At 36.1% G+C, this 14,429-nt stretch overlaps 1 protein-coding gene and 1 pseudogene across 4 annotated transcripts; one reads left to right on the forward strand and one right to left on the reverse strand.

The window, feature by feature from the left end:
• Positions 1 to 2,838: 2,838 nt before the first annotated feature.
• On the reverse strand, positions 2,839 to 7,272 carry BOU (Mitochondrial substrate carrier family protein). Of its 3 annotated transcripts, XM_088962857.1 has the most exons (5): positions 6,756 to 7,191; positions 6,469 to 6,585; positions 5,330 to 5,400; positions 3,564 to 3,955; positions 2,839 to 3,466 (listed from the first exon to the last, which is right to left on the reverse strand). In XM_088962857.1, exons 3-5 carry the CDS (start codon positions 5,369 to 5,371, stop codon positions 2,965 to 2,967), a joined length of 936 nt encoding a protein of 311 aa, XP_088818983.1. In that variant the 5' UTR covers positions 5,372 to 5,400; positions 6,469 to 6,585; positions 6,756 to 7,191; the 3' UTR covers positions 2,839 to 2,964. The 3 variants fall into 3 exon arrangements, with proteins under 3 accessions (XP_088818983.1, XP_088818984.1, XP_088818985.1); XM_088962858.1 differs by lacking the exon at positions 5,330 to 5,400 and having other exon boundaries at positions 6,756 to 7,272; XM_088962859.1 differs by lacking the exons at positions 6,469 to 6,585; positions 6,756 to 7,191 and having other exon boundaries at positions 5,276 to 5,400.
• Positions 7,273 to 11,369: 4,097 nt separating this feature from the next.
• On the forward strand, positions 11,370 to 14,213 carry LOC148880812 (uncharacterized; annotated as a pseudogene). The gene is made up of 2 exons (XR_016095003.1): positions 11,370 to 11,501; positions 12,572 to 14,213. The product of XR_016095003.1 is annotated as an uncharacterized LOC148880812 (transcript).
• The last annotated feature ends 216 nt before the right edge of the window (positions 14,214 to 14,429 follow it).

A 14,429-nucleotide genomic window follows, 5' to 3' on the forward strand; every position in this document is an offset into this window, starting at 1 on the left:
CTGAAAATTTACACTAAACCATAGTTCTCCACTATAAATTGTGAAGCAAGAACTATAGTACATGAAAAAATGTTAGGCATAAAACATATTTTAATATGTGATTTACTTGGATAGCATTTTTTTATTTAATTTATTATTATTTTTTTTATTTATTATTATTTTTTTTGCATCATGGCTACACAATGGGTAGCCCATCCCCCATCCCCTTAAACCCCCCCCCCCAAACCCTGGTGGAAATGGGATTTGAGCAAAATTATAAAATGCATTTTTGGGGAAATCAATTATGATGGAAACAAATAAGATGGTTTTTGAATTTTGGTGTACTATTTATTTTGTTCATTAGTGTTTCTATCTGATACGTTTTGGGTTAATCAATAGAAATTGGCTTGCAGTTGTTATTTGAGGCTGTTTATAGTTGAAACAGGTATATCTTAAAAAATGAGTGTGACAGTCAGTTTGTAGATTGTCAAATTAACGTTAAGGAGAAACAGCAATGAAACTAATCATTAGTGACTCTCAATATGATATGATAACACATCTCTCACCAATTTTATTGATAAACCCAAAACTTGTGAGATAGAACAGCAATGGTAACAAACACAACCTTAGAATGGACAAAACTGTTAGTATGCAGCAAGTTGCCTTATATCATAAACCTGAGTCCATGCTTCAAGCTGAGTTTTGGCCTAGTTCATCTCCCAATATGATCAATTCATGATCTGCTCTCACCCTTTTAAGTTGTAATTAGTTAATGATACAAATCACATGAAATTTCTGAATTTCACTCTCTTCAGCTGTGTTAAAATCAACAAACCGGGATTCTCCCTCATCTTTCTTGATCATACAGATTGGAGCTTCATCTTCAAACCCTTAGCCGTAAGGAATGAGCAAACAAGAATGCCAAAAGAAACAGGTTACAGTTGCTCCATACTAGTAGGACCAGAATCCTCATGTTGGTCCATCTTAGTATGCGCTGCAATTTAGAAGATATACAAAAAATACAAGCACTGTTTTCACTTTAGCTGGGAAATCTATTTTTCTGATATACATATCCATGATAACAATTTCTTTAAAGTGGTTCCGTTTCATGTCTGAAATGTGCAAATGTCGTAGAATTCAAATGAATCCTCCAAGGAAATTCTAATCCCCTAGAATGATGTGCAACATCTAACCAAAGTATAGAAAATTCCCTTTTGGCCCATATGTTGAGCTAGACTGATTCAATGGTTAGCTCAAACCTGAAAGAATGTATGGAGCTACAATTAATTATACCTCCTCAGACTAGCCACAGGCATATCCCACCATGGGAGATATTCCCAATGCATGGTGAGATGTGCATGTGAAGTCAGTGTGAGGCGCCCTGTGTGAGAAACAGATCTCAATTCTTAGTCGTAACAAGTCACCCAAGCCTATATAGGGATATGAGGTTACCCCAAGCCTGTCCAAAGAGATCTAATTGTGGAATCTTCCATTTTCTGAAAGAACGTTTGGTGTTATTGCCGTCACATAGGAGTCACATCAGACACCATACCAGAAAACGCTTTGGCTATGTTTGGTTTGGAGGAAAAGGTAGGAAAAATAAGGGAAACTTAGGAAAACTTATACAAGGTTTTTAAAGGTTTAACTTTCCCTTCCTTTCCCTGTTTTTCCTTCAAACCAAACACAGCCTTAGAGATATGTAAAAACATCAAAAATGACATTTTCTGAGATGGACAGTTTTTTGAGAAAACGGCAAAATGTTTGTCTTTTTTTTTTTTTTTTTTTGAGAAAATGGCTAAAAATCTGATGTGGCTCCATTGTGGCACCATTTTCTCAGAAAATGGCAATGAAACCAAACACTACCTAAATTGATCAGTCCTCTTGCCACTGATACAATCTCATATGAGATATTGGACGCATCAATTATGTAAAGATGAGCTTCAATGTCATGCTTAGGCTCAAACTAATATAAGAGCCAATGGGCCTATCTAAACTCACTCGTAGGCAAAATGTGAGAGCAGAGTCGACCTCTTAGGCCCTGTTTGGCAATTGGCATCACTCCAGAATCAACGGCCCTTGGCTTTAAGAAGGCTCATACTTCAATGAAGACAGATCAAACTACTTACACCTTCACACAACATCATCGTGATATGGCTAGAGAATTACAAATCAACCCAAGATTCAAGAACCTAACAAGGTCCCAGTAGTAGGATGATCCAGACTACAGAAATCCTAGCCATTGGAATAGCAATATTAAGGAATCTCAATTTATAGAAGAAATGTGGCATGGGGCCATAGGCCTTGTTGATCAACTTTCTTTCTTTTAGGACCTTATCTGCAAAATATGGACACTCAGTTATACTGGTACATCTTTTATTTTTATTCACAAAGGAGATGATCTGACTGTTTAAACAAAAATAAACATGTAGTAGGTCGATCCGGGGCGTTTGCAGTGCTAATTTAGCAAAGAGTAAACAGTCACAGACCGAGTCAGGCCTAGCAAGCATGGTTCTAAGTGAGGGATGAGCCTGTGCTGCAGGAACACCATCTCGCTGGATGGAAATACTGAAGAGTCTGGCTAGTAGGGCCACTTCCACTCACAAATCACAATCACAGGAAATCTTAAATGAGCCAGGATTGTCTACATCTACATGGTGGCTGGATCTTGCTTATTCCCTCCACCAGCCTTGCCTTCATCACAAGGCAAGTTTCAGCCTTAGTACCACACTTGCATGCCAAAACTAAACCCTTTCGTGTGGCAATGCTTTAAATTAGGACAATTTTTAAAAATCTAGATGGGAGAGAAAACACATAAGCCATAAGGTGATGCTGATAAAAGAAAAATGTATGACAAAAAAATTCAGGATAAAATAGGGTTTCAATTAATGATTAGAATTGGTTTTCAGAAAATGTGATAAGAATGCAATTGTTCACCATATCCTTGGTTGGTGAGAAAGAATCAGACAACATAATCACACCCGGTCATTATCCTAAGCTAGATCTTGTCACCTCATATGCCAAGAAGCAGGCTGCATTGGCTGGAACACTTCGGGCCATGGCAGGTCCAAATCCTCTGTAGAGGCCCTTAACTCCCTCAGATGCTAGTATCTTCTTGAAGGCATCAATGGAGCCAGAAAACTTGGGATTATTGTAGTCATCTACTTGAAGGACACTTTTAATAACATCTGTTGGGTAGACCGAGGCCCAGAAGGAGGCTCCAGCTAAGCCTCCAGCAACAATTAAAGAGCCCCTACCCAGCCCTGAGGTGTCCTGACCCCCAGCAAGGAACTGCTTGAAAGCCTCATAGACTCCAAACATTGCAGCATTTCCAGGAACTTCACGTGCTAAGGTGGGAACCAAACCTTTAAACAGGCCCCTGATGCCCCCTTCTGATCGGAGAACATGCCTTGCCACATCCATTGGCCCTCCATACTTCACTCCCACGGCAGCAGATCCAGAATCTGCCAAAGCACTCTGTGCTTGCAACCTATGTTTCCACCATAAAAGCAAGCAAGAATGGTGTAAATATGAAGGATTCAGTGATTTCCTTGGGCATGAAAAAGAAAACCAATAATAACACTAACCTGCATTTAATCAATTCTGTGGGACATGCAAGAAAAGAAACAGCAACTCCAGCCCCAGCCCCACATACAACTTGCTGGTTAACTGATAGTGGAGCACCAGGTTCAGACCTCAACAGCGCCTCCATTTGTCCTCTTACAGTGAAGAGGACAGCATTAAAAGCTGCGACAGTGGCAAGTGGAGCCCCCATACCTTTGTACAAGCCCCTTGGGCCTTCTGCAGCAATTGTTTGCTTAACAGCGTCCATGGCACCAGAATACTTAGGGAGTTGACCAGGGGGCGGAGTAGGCTGGCTTTGCAGCTTGACCTTGATGGTATCAAAGGGATGGCCACATATCAGTTGTGCTGCCCCTCCAACAGTTCCAGCAGCTAGGTCCTTAGCCACATCCCCCATCTGCAAAATTCAAATACAATGACAAAGATTGTTTATTTTAGCAGCAAGTATTATTGATAAGATGTCTCACCATCGTTGGGGTAGAAAACAAACTTAAATGAAGTATATACAGAAGGTACTTCTTTCTTTTATGTTATCAAAGCTTGTGATCTGGGATGAATAACATGGTGACCTTTAAGTCATGTCATAGAAGTTTGTTATCAAGTTATCTTTTGCAGGCTCAAGCTCCTTACAGAAGTAGAGAAGTTGGAGCAAGCAAAATATGTTATTCTATACACAACAAAAAGCATAGGTAAATTAAAAGCAGCAGCTTTCTTTTACACATCATAAACAATGAGAACACTTTATGTCATCATAATTGACTATCAGAAAGGTAGAAAGGGTGCAAAGAGCAAACAGTATGTGATCCCTGACTTTTAATACAACCATTATGAGTTGTTAATTTCCCATACTTTGATCACCATTCAAGACCTTCAGTTCCATCTACAGCACTTATTTGTGGCTTTTTACCACTGTAAAATAATTGCATGAAGTGCCAAGCAAGTTCATGCAAGACTATTTTCAGTATTATTTCAACCAATAATAGAAACGTACTGCTCTGACAAGTGAAACTTACACAGTTATATTTATAAATTAATAGTGGTAATGCAACATCATATTTTATACTCATTTAACATCTTATGTGTCTGGCATGTGTCCTTATTCCCAAAGTGTAGTCATAACTAACAAATGAAAAAAAATAAAGAATTGGTGAAGGAAGCTGTAACAAGATTATCTTTGCTCTATTGAGAAAATCATGAAAAACTGGGAAAGAAAGGACAACAAAAAATAAATTATCTTAAAAAATTAAAGATATTATTAATTAAATTAAAGAGAATTTCACCACTATGAGATTATTTCTGATACATCAGGTTAAATCAGTTTGATGGTCTTCCACTCTTGAAGAGCCATTGCTGGAAGCAGTTGAGTCATTGCTCAGTCAAGAGCCACATAAGAATCTGAGGTTTGACCATCCAGATATTTCACAAATATGAATAGCAGCTGCTTTTTCAATATTCAGTAGTTAATATCTTGCTCCAGAAATTGGAGCCAGATTCACCATGCAACTTCTTTGGGACTATCATATTATTTCTGTAATTAATGATAGGCTTATGTAGACATAATATGACCTGAAAGAATTATCAACACTAAATTACACAAAAAAAAGTGAAACGCAATTCAATCTGTTAACCATGGATATCAGGAAAACAATGAAATAAATATGGAAAAAAATATAATTACTAGAAGAAAATGGAAAATGAAGACTTGCAAGAACTTTACTTGATTCCAAGTCCATTTTCAGTGGTAACTAATATTTTCTAAACATGTGCTCACATAAGAACAGGAATGAGAAGAAGCCCTGTTCCCTGCCACCATGTATGTGTGCAGTATATCCTTGCAAAGAACTGTAAACCACCATTACAAAGGTAAGAGAGAGAGAGAGAGAGAGAAGTTCTGGTGCACCAAATATCAACTAAATTCTGTGATCTTAACAAATCTACATAAGATATTATTTTGAACAACAAGAAGCATGGTGTGAAATAAAAAAATCAATAATGCTACATGGCTACATTCACCCAAATAGTTCAAGTCTAAGTGTCTAACATAAAAGATCTCAATGTGAGGTCATTAAATCGGGGCATCCTCTCTTAGAATGTGGGGCATGTGGGACATGTATGACAATAACAAGGAGCAGGATATCTCTTCCAGTCTTCCGTGCTTCTCAGAGAGACCCTTTACAATGAATTGTATCTTAACATTGGTCTGAAATAGTGGATATCACTTTCCTCTATTATCTAGCACCAGGAAATCATGGAAATCAGCTGATTTATACGTCAACCTTATATGGAAATATGGATAGTCTTAGATAACAGAAGCATCAGGACTGAAATAGTTGATTTGAGGAAGGATTGCAATGAGACGGTTGAATACAGGATTGGTGGAGGATGAGAGTCCGGGCAATCAACTTCTAGATGATATAAAATGTAAGGATACCTGAATAATCGACAAACGGTGGTCACGAAAAATAAAAAGGGATAATATAGAACAGTAGTTAAGCATTCTCAACTGAGAGTGTGAGAGTAGAAACTTATCGACCTCGGAAGTATTGAATGGCATTGCTGCAGTTCAGTTGAATAAATAAAATTAGAAAAAAAAATAATAACAACCTAAATTGGTAATGAAAATTAAAAATAAAAAAAAAAAGGATTGTAGTTTCAGAACCCATGCGAAAAGCCTAAAAAGCAACCAACTGATACAGCAAAAGAAAATAAGTCCAATCAGAACAGCAATTAGCAAATCGGATCTGCAATTCGCAAGTGCAACGCAAACAAGTTGAATAACATAAGCATAGCGAGACCATTAATCCAAGTTGATCGCCAAAAACGGAACTTTCTTCGATACCCAACTATCATTTCCAGCAAGTATCAATCAAAACCATTAAGAGACGATCAATAAAAGGCTAAAAATCTTACTAGATCTGATCTTCTCAAATTAACGAAGAAGCAAAAGAAGAGGATGGAATGGAGAGAGAAAGAGAGATAGAGACTCCTGCAACTAAAATCCCCTTCCTCAATATAAAGCTGTAAAATCTGAAAAGACACGAGACAAAAACTTGAAATTAAGAAATGGCAACAGGATTGGAGCTTTCATAAAGCAGTAAAAAAATAATAATAATAATAAATAATCAAAACAAACCACGAATATGCAGAAAATGGGTATAGGCAGAAAAAGACACTTAACAAATCAATTATTTAATTACCAAATGCTATTAGATTAGCAAGAAAGAGCTCCATTTCTGCAATTTGTATTCCTTTTTCAATGCAGAAAAAACTCGGGTTGGATGCTTACAACTTGAGAATATAGGCGTTTTTATAATAGCGATAAGGGGAAGAGCAACGGAGAATCTTGTAGATTCAGAACCACACGAGAGAGAGAGAGAGAGAGAGAGAGAGAGGTTAGGTTAGGTTAGAGTAAGACAAAAGAAAAGTGAAGCTAGGCAGTGGATGGACAGAGAATGTGGTTCATAAATTATGGATGCCGAGACGCAGATTCGAAGCAAATCAAAACCCCTCAATCTCAATCGTAACTCGCAAGAATGTTTCTCCTCCTCCCAAATTAGAAACAACTGCTACCACTGATTTCATACTCTACTCCCACTGCAGTATATATGTATGTGTTATGTTTATGTGTACTACAGAGAGAAGCTGCAGCACAGTGGCGGCAGTAAAATACGGATTAAGATGAGATTGAGAATATTGACTTGGTATTGTTTGGTTACGTTGGTATTGTTTGGTTTGGTTTCATATTGACTTGGTATGGTTTGGTTTCATATCCTTTATCATTAGAAAACTGAAATGTTTTGATTTAGGTGAATGGGACATTTGCAGAAACATCAAATTCATGTTTGGAAACATTTAGAAAGCAACTTTATAGGATGTTATTTAAAATACCAACAAAACCAAGCATATCACTATTGCCTATCTGTATATACTCCATAGTCTATACTTTTCAATGCCTATCACAAGAAAATGAAATTCTCCCTCCCTACTCCTTAGTCCAAAGAGTCCACGAGCCCCACCTCCGTAAGTCCAAGAGTTCATCATAGCAAAATGGAACAGGTTTTCTTTCATTGTTTTTAGGTGTTATTTACTAAAGAGGTGTTTGTGGATGAGAAATTAGTGGGTGTAAACTAATCTACACCACATTCTGTGGTATAGATCAATTCACACGACACCACAATCTACAGTTGTTCTGAATTGTAAATATAGGAGTGTCAAATGGGCCATGCCAAGTCGATGCAGCACAGCCCGCGGGATGCCCGTGCAAATTATTAAAAGTAACATAAAATATAAAATATAAATAATTAATAATTATTTAAAAAATTAAAATATAAAATAATTGTATACTCTTATCTATTTTTATTGTTTATCTCTTGCTTTAACAAAACACATGCATCATATATATGGGTCCCGCTAGGATATAATATTTTATAACTAACAGATTAGATCGGCTCTTATTGGATAGAATTGAAGGTATATCCCCAATTCAATCTGAAAACTTAGGCTGTATTTCGTTTGAAGGAAAAAGTAGGAAAAAGAAAAGAAAGGAAAGGTAAAGAAACCTTTACAAACCTTGTATGAGTTTTCCTACATTTCCTTTCCTTTCTTCACCTTTTCCTTCAAACCAAACATAGCCTAAATGGATCTGGTTTCCCAATTCCATTTGATTTTTAGGATCATAAGAGATATTCAAATCTGATTCTTACCGATCAAACTCAGATTCGAACCGACTTAGATGGATTTATTTGAAGTTGGGGGGGGGGGGGTCTAAAATGTCATTTTACACTTCCGTTAAAGAGAATGGGCATTAATACACAAATTGCAGGAGGTGTTTTAATTAATATGATAAAGTGTAGAGGGTGTCTTAGTTTACAATTTGAAATAGTTGAAACCTATATTTATTTATTATCTGATATTCTCAATTTAATTCTTTTATTGTTTTTTGACTTAAATTATATATTAACAAGCGCTAAGCACAATAGATTAATAGATAGAGGTGTAAACCGGAACATGCCACCCATAGCCTGGTATGACTTGATACAATTTTGAGTTGGTCTAGTATGATGGACCATACTGGGCTTGAGGTTTGAGGTCCATGGGCGAACACAACACAGCATGACTGAACAGGCCGACTTATACCTCTACAAGCGTGTAGCACTTTATTTTTAGTTTTAGCTTGCAAGATACTTGTTTCCAAGTTTTGAGCTATTTTCCTCCTTTAATAACAAAAATATTTCACCCTCAAATTTCATAATTTTAAATCAAAACCTTGATCATAGAATCTTTTTGTATTTCGTGATGAATATCCATTTTTGAACCGAAGCTTGAAAGATTGAGAACATCTCACAACACATCGCAGCCATAAATGGGAACATCTTCTCATAAATGAAAAAATTGATGTATGGGAGATTTTATTTTGAAGGTAAAAATATGACTTACGTAAATCCTCTCCTAACATTTCACATTTGAGGTGAATTGTACAAATAAACCTCTTCCGTCCAGTTCTAATAGACAAAATACATAAAATCACCATAATACCCTTGCTTTTCTCATTTAGTAAGAAATTGCATTTTTCATATATTCCAAATTTACCCTCTAATGTTCACTTGCCCATGGTAATGCAAAACCCATCCCCGTCGGCCAAGTAAAAATTATGATGGGCAAAATCAGAGTTTCATTATGTTTAAAATCATGAATATTATCTTTTTTTTTTCCATAACATTTTGATGCCAAACTAAGGAAGGGTTGCCTTTCTACAATTTAAGTATTTAACCCAAATGTGAGAGGAGATTTCTGTAGTTGTTAAATGGGTCGGCCCTATCTGATGGATTCGAATTGATTGAATCGATTACGATGGTTTTGGTGATTTTGTCCCGATTAATAATTGGGTTGGTTTTAGTTATTGTTTGTTCCGAATCGATTCAAACTTAGAATAGATTATTTTATTATGTATATTTTAATTTTTTATAAAATTTATCATATTTTATTTTTGAAATGATGAATCTGATAGATAATAAATAACATAATATTAGTTAAAAATATTTATTTTATTAACATATAAATAAATTAGTATTTTTTATTATTTTTATCAAGGTTATATGATCAAAAGTTAAAATTTAAGTTATTATTTAAATAAATAAATATAATTTTAAGTATAATTGGGATGATTTTGAGTCTACAATTTATTTTGATTAATAATCGGTTTGAGACTGATCCTACCTAATCCAATCCATTGACAATTCTAGCTCTATAGCCTTGGGAACACATGCCAACAAAAAACAAAACACGTTCTAACACCCTCCCAACATGATCAGACACTTCACATCTTACATGAGATTGGGAACCACCATAAAAGTGAGACTCACAATATATGAGATGTGCGGTGTAAGATCAGGTTGGGAGGGTGTTGGAATGTGTTTATTAGGTGTTTAGGAAGGGAAGGTTTAAATATTAATCTCTTCCAAACCAACTGATGAAAACACAAAATCACCACGGATAATAAAAATAAAAGAACTGATTAAAAGGTAAGGAAACCTATACAAGGCTTGTAAATGTTTTTTTACCTTTCCTTTCCTTTCCTTTCCTTTTCCTATTTTTTCCTTCAAATCAAACATAACCTAAAAGAAATGAGAGAAACCAACTGATATGACTGGGCTTGGATTTCAAATACTGTTCAAAACTTTGGTTTTTAGGCTGTGTTTAGTAGCAATGTAAATAAATTTACACTGATGTAAAACTATGGCAGTACAAATGATTTGAGTGTAAATTCTGACATATTTTTGTTTCAAGTTTTAATTTATTTTGTTTGATTGTGATATAAATGAAGTAAATTAAGACATGAAATAGAATAAAATAAAATCCAAGATAAAATTAAATAAATTTGTATTAATACAAATAAATTAGCATCTTCATGCATTTATACTAGTATAAATAAATTTACACTGCAACCAAACACAGCATTCAGGCTTTCCCTTGATGTTTCAGAGGACGAGTTTCTAAAAATAAATTGCTGAAATTTTTGGTAATAGATTCAGCAGCAAGTTTAGAGGAAGGTGTTTTGACAATATGTAAAGAGTAGGGGTACTTCTGCCAGACCCAGATTCGTAGTTCTTAGGTAATCTTGTTTTACAGTGACAAAGATACCCAGAACCGTTTGTGGAGGTGGAGAAATTGCTGTTTCCCTTTCTTTTTCAGAGGTTAGGTTTTGTTTTGAAAGTTTGAGAGACGATGGAAGGAAAATTTGACATTTTAGTTTAATTTGAAAGGAGTACCAATGCAAATATATTATATAATGTTTATTTATTTTTTAAATATTTGAAAATAAATAATAAATAATAGATAATTATTAATTATATATAATGTTTATTTATTTTTTATATTATACATATTTGTATTTGTATTCTCTCAGCTTTTATTTATTTTTCATTATAAAAAGAAAGAAAAACAATAAAGGTATTTAAAAAATAGTAATTGTATAGTTAGCCAATTTCTTTAAAAAGTTATCAAAAATTACGAAATTTTACTTTTAGTAATTTACATACCGTACTTTTTAACTGTGATCACATTAGCTCCGCACTGAGCGCGCCCCATATCACATCACAACCGTGCATTGGGTACACCTCCCACCCAATGCACGCTGAGACGTGCTGTGGGGCGTTCGTGCGGTGCACTCCGTGGGAGCCAATCCGGATTCCTTTTCACGAGTTGAAAGACTTGAAACCTAAAACGAACACTAAACCTCTGTTCGCCGACCTCCATGGCTCCATCTCTACGTTCTCCGTCTCTGCGTTCCCTGTGTTTGCCTTTATTTTTTTGAGGCATATTCTCTATAAAACTTCGGTTGCCACCTTGAACTCTTTGTTCGCTGGTCTCTGCATTCGCAGGCCAACTCGTCGTCAGCAATCAATGTCGCCAGCACTTGAACACTCCTTGTAATCACCAATCAAGTAAGTTGGTTCAGATTTCATTCCCCTTTTTGTTTTCGACCCCTTCATTGATTCATTGTCATCGGTTCAAATTGCGAAGTGAACTTGGTTGAGCAGCCCTGGACACTATCGAACCCACTAGTTAATATTCCTACTGTAAAAGAACTTATTCCCACTATTTAAGGAAACATCGAGAATGCATGTTTGATTTAGAGGTAATTTCCCGATGCTTGGATGTTAATATTGAAGATCCAAAGCAATGGTGATGCTTTTTGTTACTCATTTGATTATATAAAATTATTGATGTTGCTCTACATCCTTCATGTACATTTCCCTCCCTCATTTTTTATCTATAAATGAAAGTTACCTTCTTTGAAAAGAAAAAGAAAAAATTATTGATGTTGCCTAGTAGCTTTACTCAGAAGATTATTTTAAGTTCATTTGTCATGGTTCATTTTATTGGTTTTCGGTGTGTTTTGATTGTATCTATGTCTGAGCACATTATCAAATTGCTTAACCAATTTCACTTAGACCTTCAATCATTTCTGTCCAAGTCTTTTCAGCTAGCTATCTTGCTTACCTTTTTTAGTTGGCTACTCATGGTCATACTTTTGGTTTTGTTGATTAAGATCCCTTTTTAGTGTTTGGTTTGTTAGAATTCTAACTTTTCTAGATTAGTATGTAGCTTGTAAGTAAATTTTTAGATTCAATTTTTGTGCTTTTGAGCTGATTGCAACATGGATTTTGCTGACATTTAACATGTTTTTAGTTTTCTATCTCTAAATTAACGTGGATGGTTCCAATTTTCAGCTATTCCAAATTTTTTTTCTTTGTTAATTCTTGTAACTATGCCATTTCTTTTCGTCCATTTTCAATACTTCATTTTCTGGGGACATTTACGTGGTTCAGATGGCTAGAGTAATTTGAAATGGATAGCTTATTACCGGGAGATCTCATTTATGGATCAATGAAATGTGTATCTCCAGTAATGCCTTTAAGCAGTTACATTGATTGTTTTAGAGAATCAAAGAATGTTTTTCTTTCTCAATTTGGTTAACTTTCTAACTCTTTTCTTCTATGCTTTCTTCTAGGTAATTAAAATTCATATTGGGTTTTCCAGAGATGGATAGTGAAGCGGGTATGTTCAGGGTTCATCAAACCATGGGTAGTGTTCTGTGTTGCAAGCGTGGGATCCCTATGACACCAAATGCAGCTAATATGTGTGTCAAATGTCTGCGTTCTGAAGTTGACATCACCGAGGGTCTGCAGAAGCATGTTATTATCATGCATTGCCCTGAGTGTGACAGTTACTTGCAGCCACTCAAAACTTGGATAAAAGCTCAGTTGGAGTCAAAGGAGCTGTTAACATTTTGTGTGAAGAGGTTGGAAGAACTTGAATAAGTGGGTGGCACCTGTCCAACTCGGGCAGCATGTTTCTCACAGGAGGACTTTCTTCTATTTGGAGCAGCTTATCCTGCGCCATGACGCCGCTGTTCATGCAATAAAAATTAAGCAGATGGATCAGGGTATTGACTTCTTCTTTGTTAATAGGAGCCATGGTGTAAAATTTGTGGAGTCCTTGGGTAAAGTTGCCCCTATAAGGAGCCACGATGATAAGCAACTCATATCCCATGATCCCAAGAGAGTAACAACTATAACTACAAGTACACATTCTCTGTTGAAATATGCCCAATTTAATTTGCAGGGAAGATCTGATATGTCTGCCTCCAAAAGTGGCAGCTAATTTAGGAAATTTAGGTCCGCTTGTGTTGTGCACAAAGGTGACTAATAGCATGACTCTACTGGATCCATTTACTCTACGGTATACTGTTTCATGGATGCTGACCAGTATTCGTGGGCCCCCTTCACATCTCTACTCTCACGTAGGCAGCTTGTGGAATATATAGTGTTGGACATGGAGATTGTGTCCCCTGAAGTCAATGTTGGAGGTTCTAAATATGTTTTAGCTGATGCCCAAGTGGCACGCATGTCTGATTTTGGGAGAAATGACAAGATTTTCCATACAAGGACAGTAATGATATTCAACTTGACAAGTACAAAGGTCTTGTTCTTCCAGAGGCAATCTTGATAAAGAAGAGGTATGAAGAGAAGCGCCAGAGGTAGCGTGGGAAGCCTCGTCATTGGAAGCTCAAATCTCTGAACATGGAAGTAGATAGCTCTGCTAAAGGTAGAATTGATGAAGATAAGATGAACAAGGAGTATGATGAGTTCTTGAAGGACTTAGAGGAGAACTCTGAATTGAGATTTAATATATCTTTGTACCGAAATAAAGAATACCAGCCATCAGAGATGGAATCTATGGCTGATGAGGAGGATGTACCTTCTGTGCCATTGGAGGAGTTGCTTGCTGATCTTGATCTAAGTGATGGTGAAAGTAGGGATGACAACATGAGGATTTGCACTTTATTGTCCTCAGTTGGATTTTTCATTCACTTTTCATCAATGCATATGTAACGACTTGCCTTTTTCTTTGCACCTTACCAAGATAGTAGAAAAATAATGTTGTGATATTTGTTACACACACACACACAGGGAGAATGTCAATCTGAACGGATGAATTTCTGATTCACTTTTCACATAGAGCTATAGATGTAGATGTCATATGTAGCAAGTCCCTGAAATCCTGAAATGTGAACATCCTACCTATATTTATGTGGCAATCCTAGCTCCTTAGGAGTGGGTATGTTTGGATACAATTTGGCCAATATTTTTATTGAATTACGCTGGTCCAATTGGTACAGGAAACTCCTTTGTAGCCAAATTCTTTCTGATAAAGGACTAAAGTTCGCATTTGTATGGGGTGGTTTTTGATTGTGGAAGGGGACTGCCAAGTTGTGATCAGTTTGTTGTTGGATAGGTAGGTAGCACTTGAGTGATCAAATATCATATTTGAAAAGCATGATCCTTTAGGCTGAATAGCTCAGCGAG

This window comes from Nelumbo lutea, chromosome 1 (genome assembly GCF_056320005.1).
Source record: "Nelumbo lutea isolate HS-2025 chromosome 1, American lotus-T2T, whole genome shotgun sequence".
NCBI lineage: Eukaryota > Viridiplantae > Streptophyta > Magnoliopsida > Proteales > Nelumbonaceae > Nelumbo > Nelumbo lutea.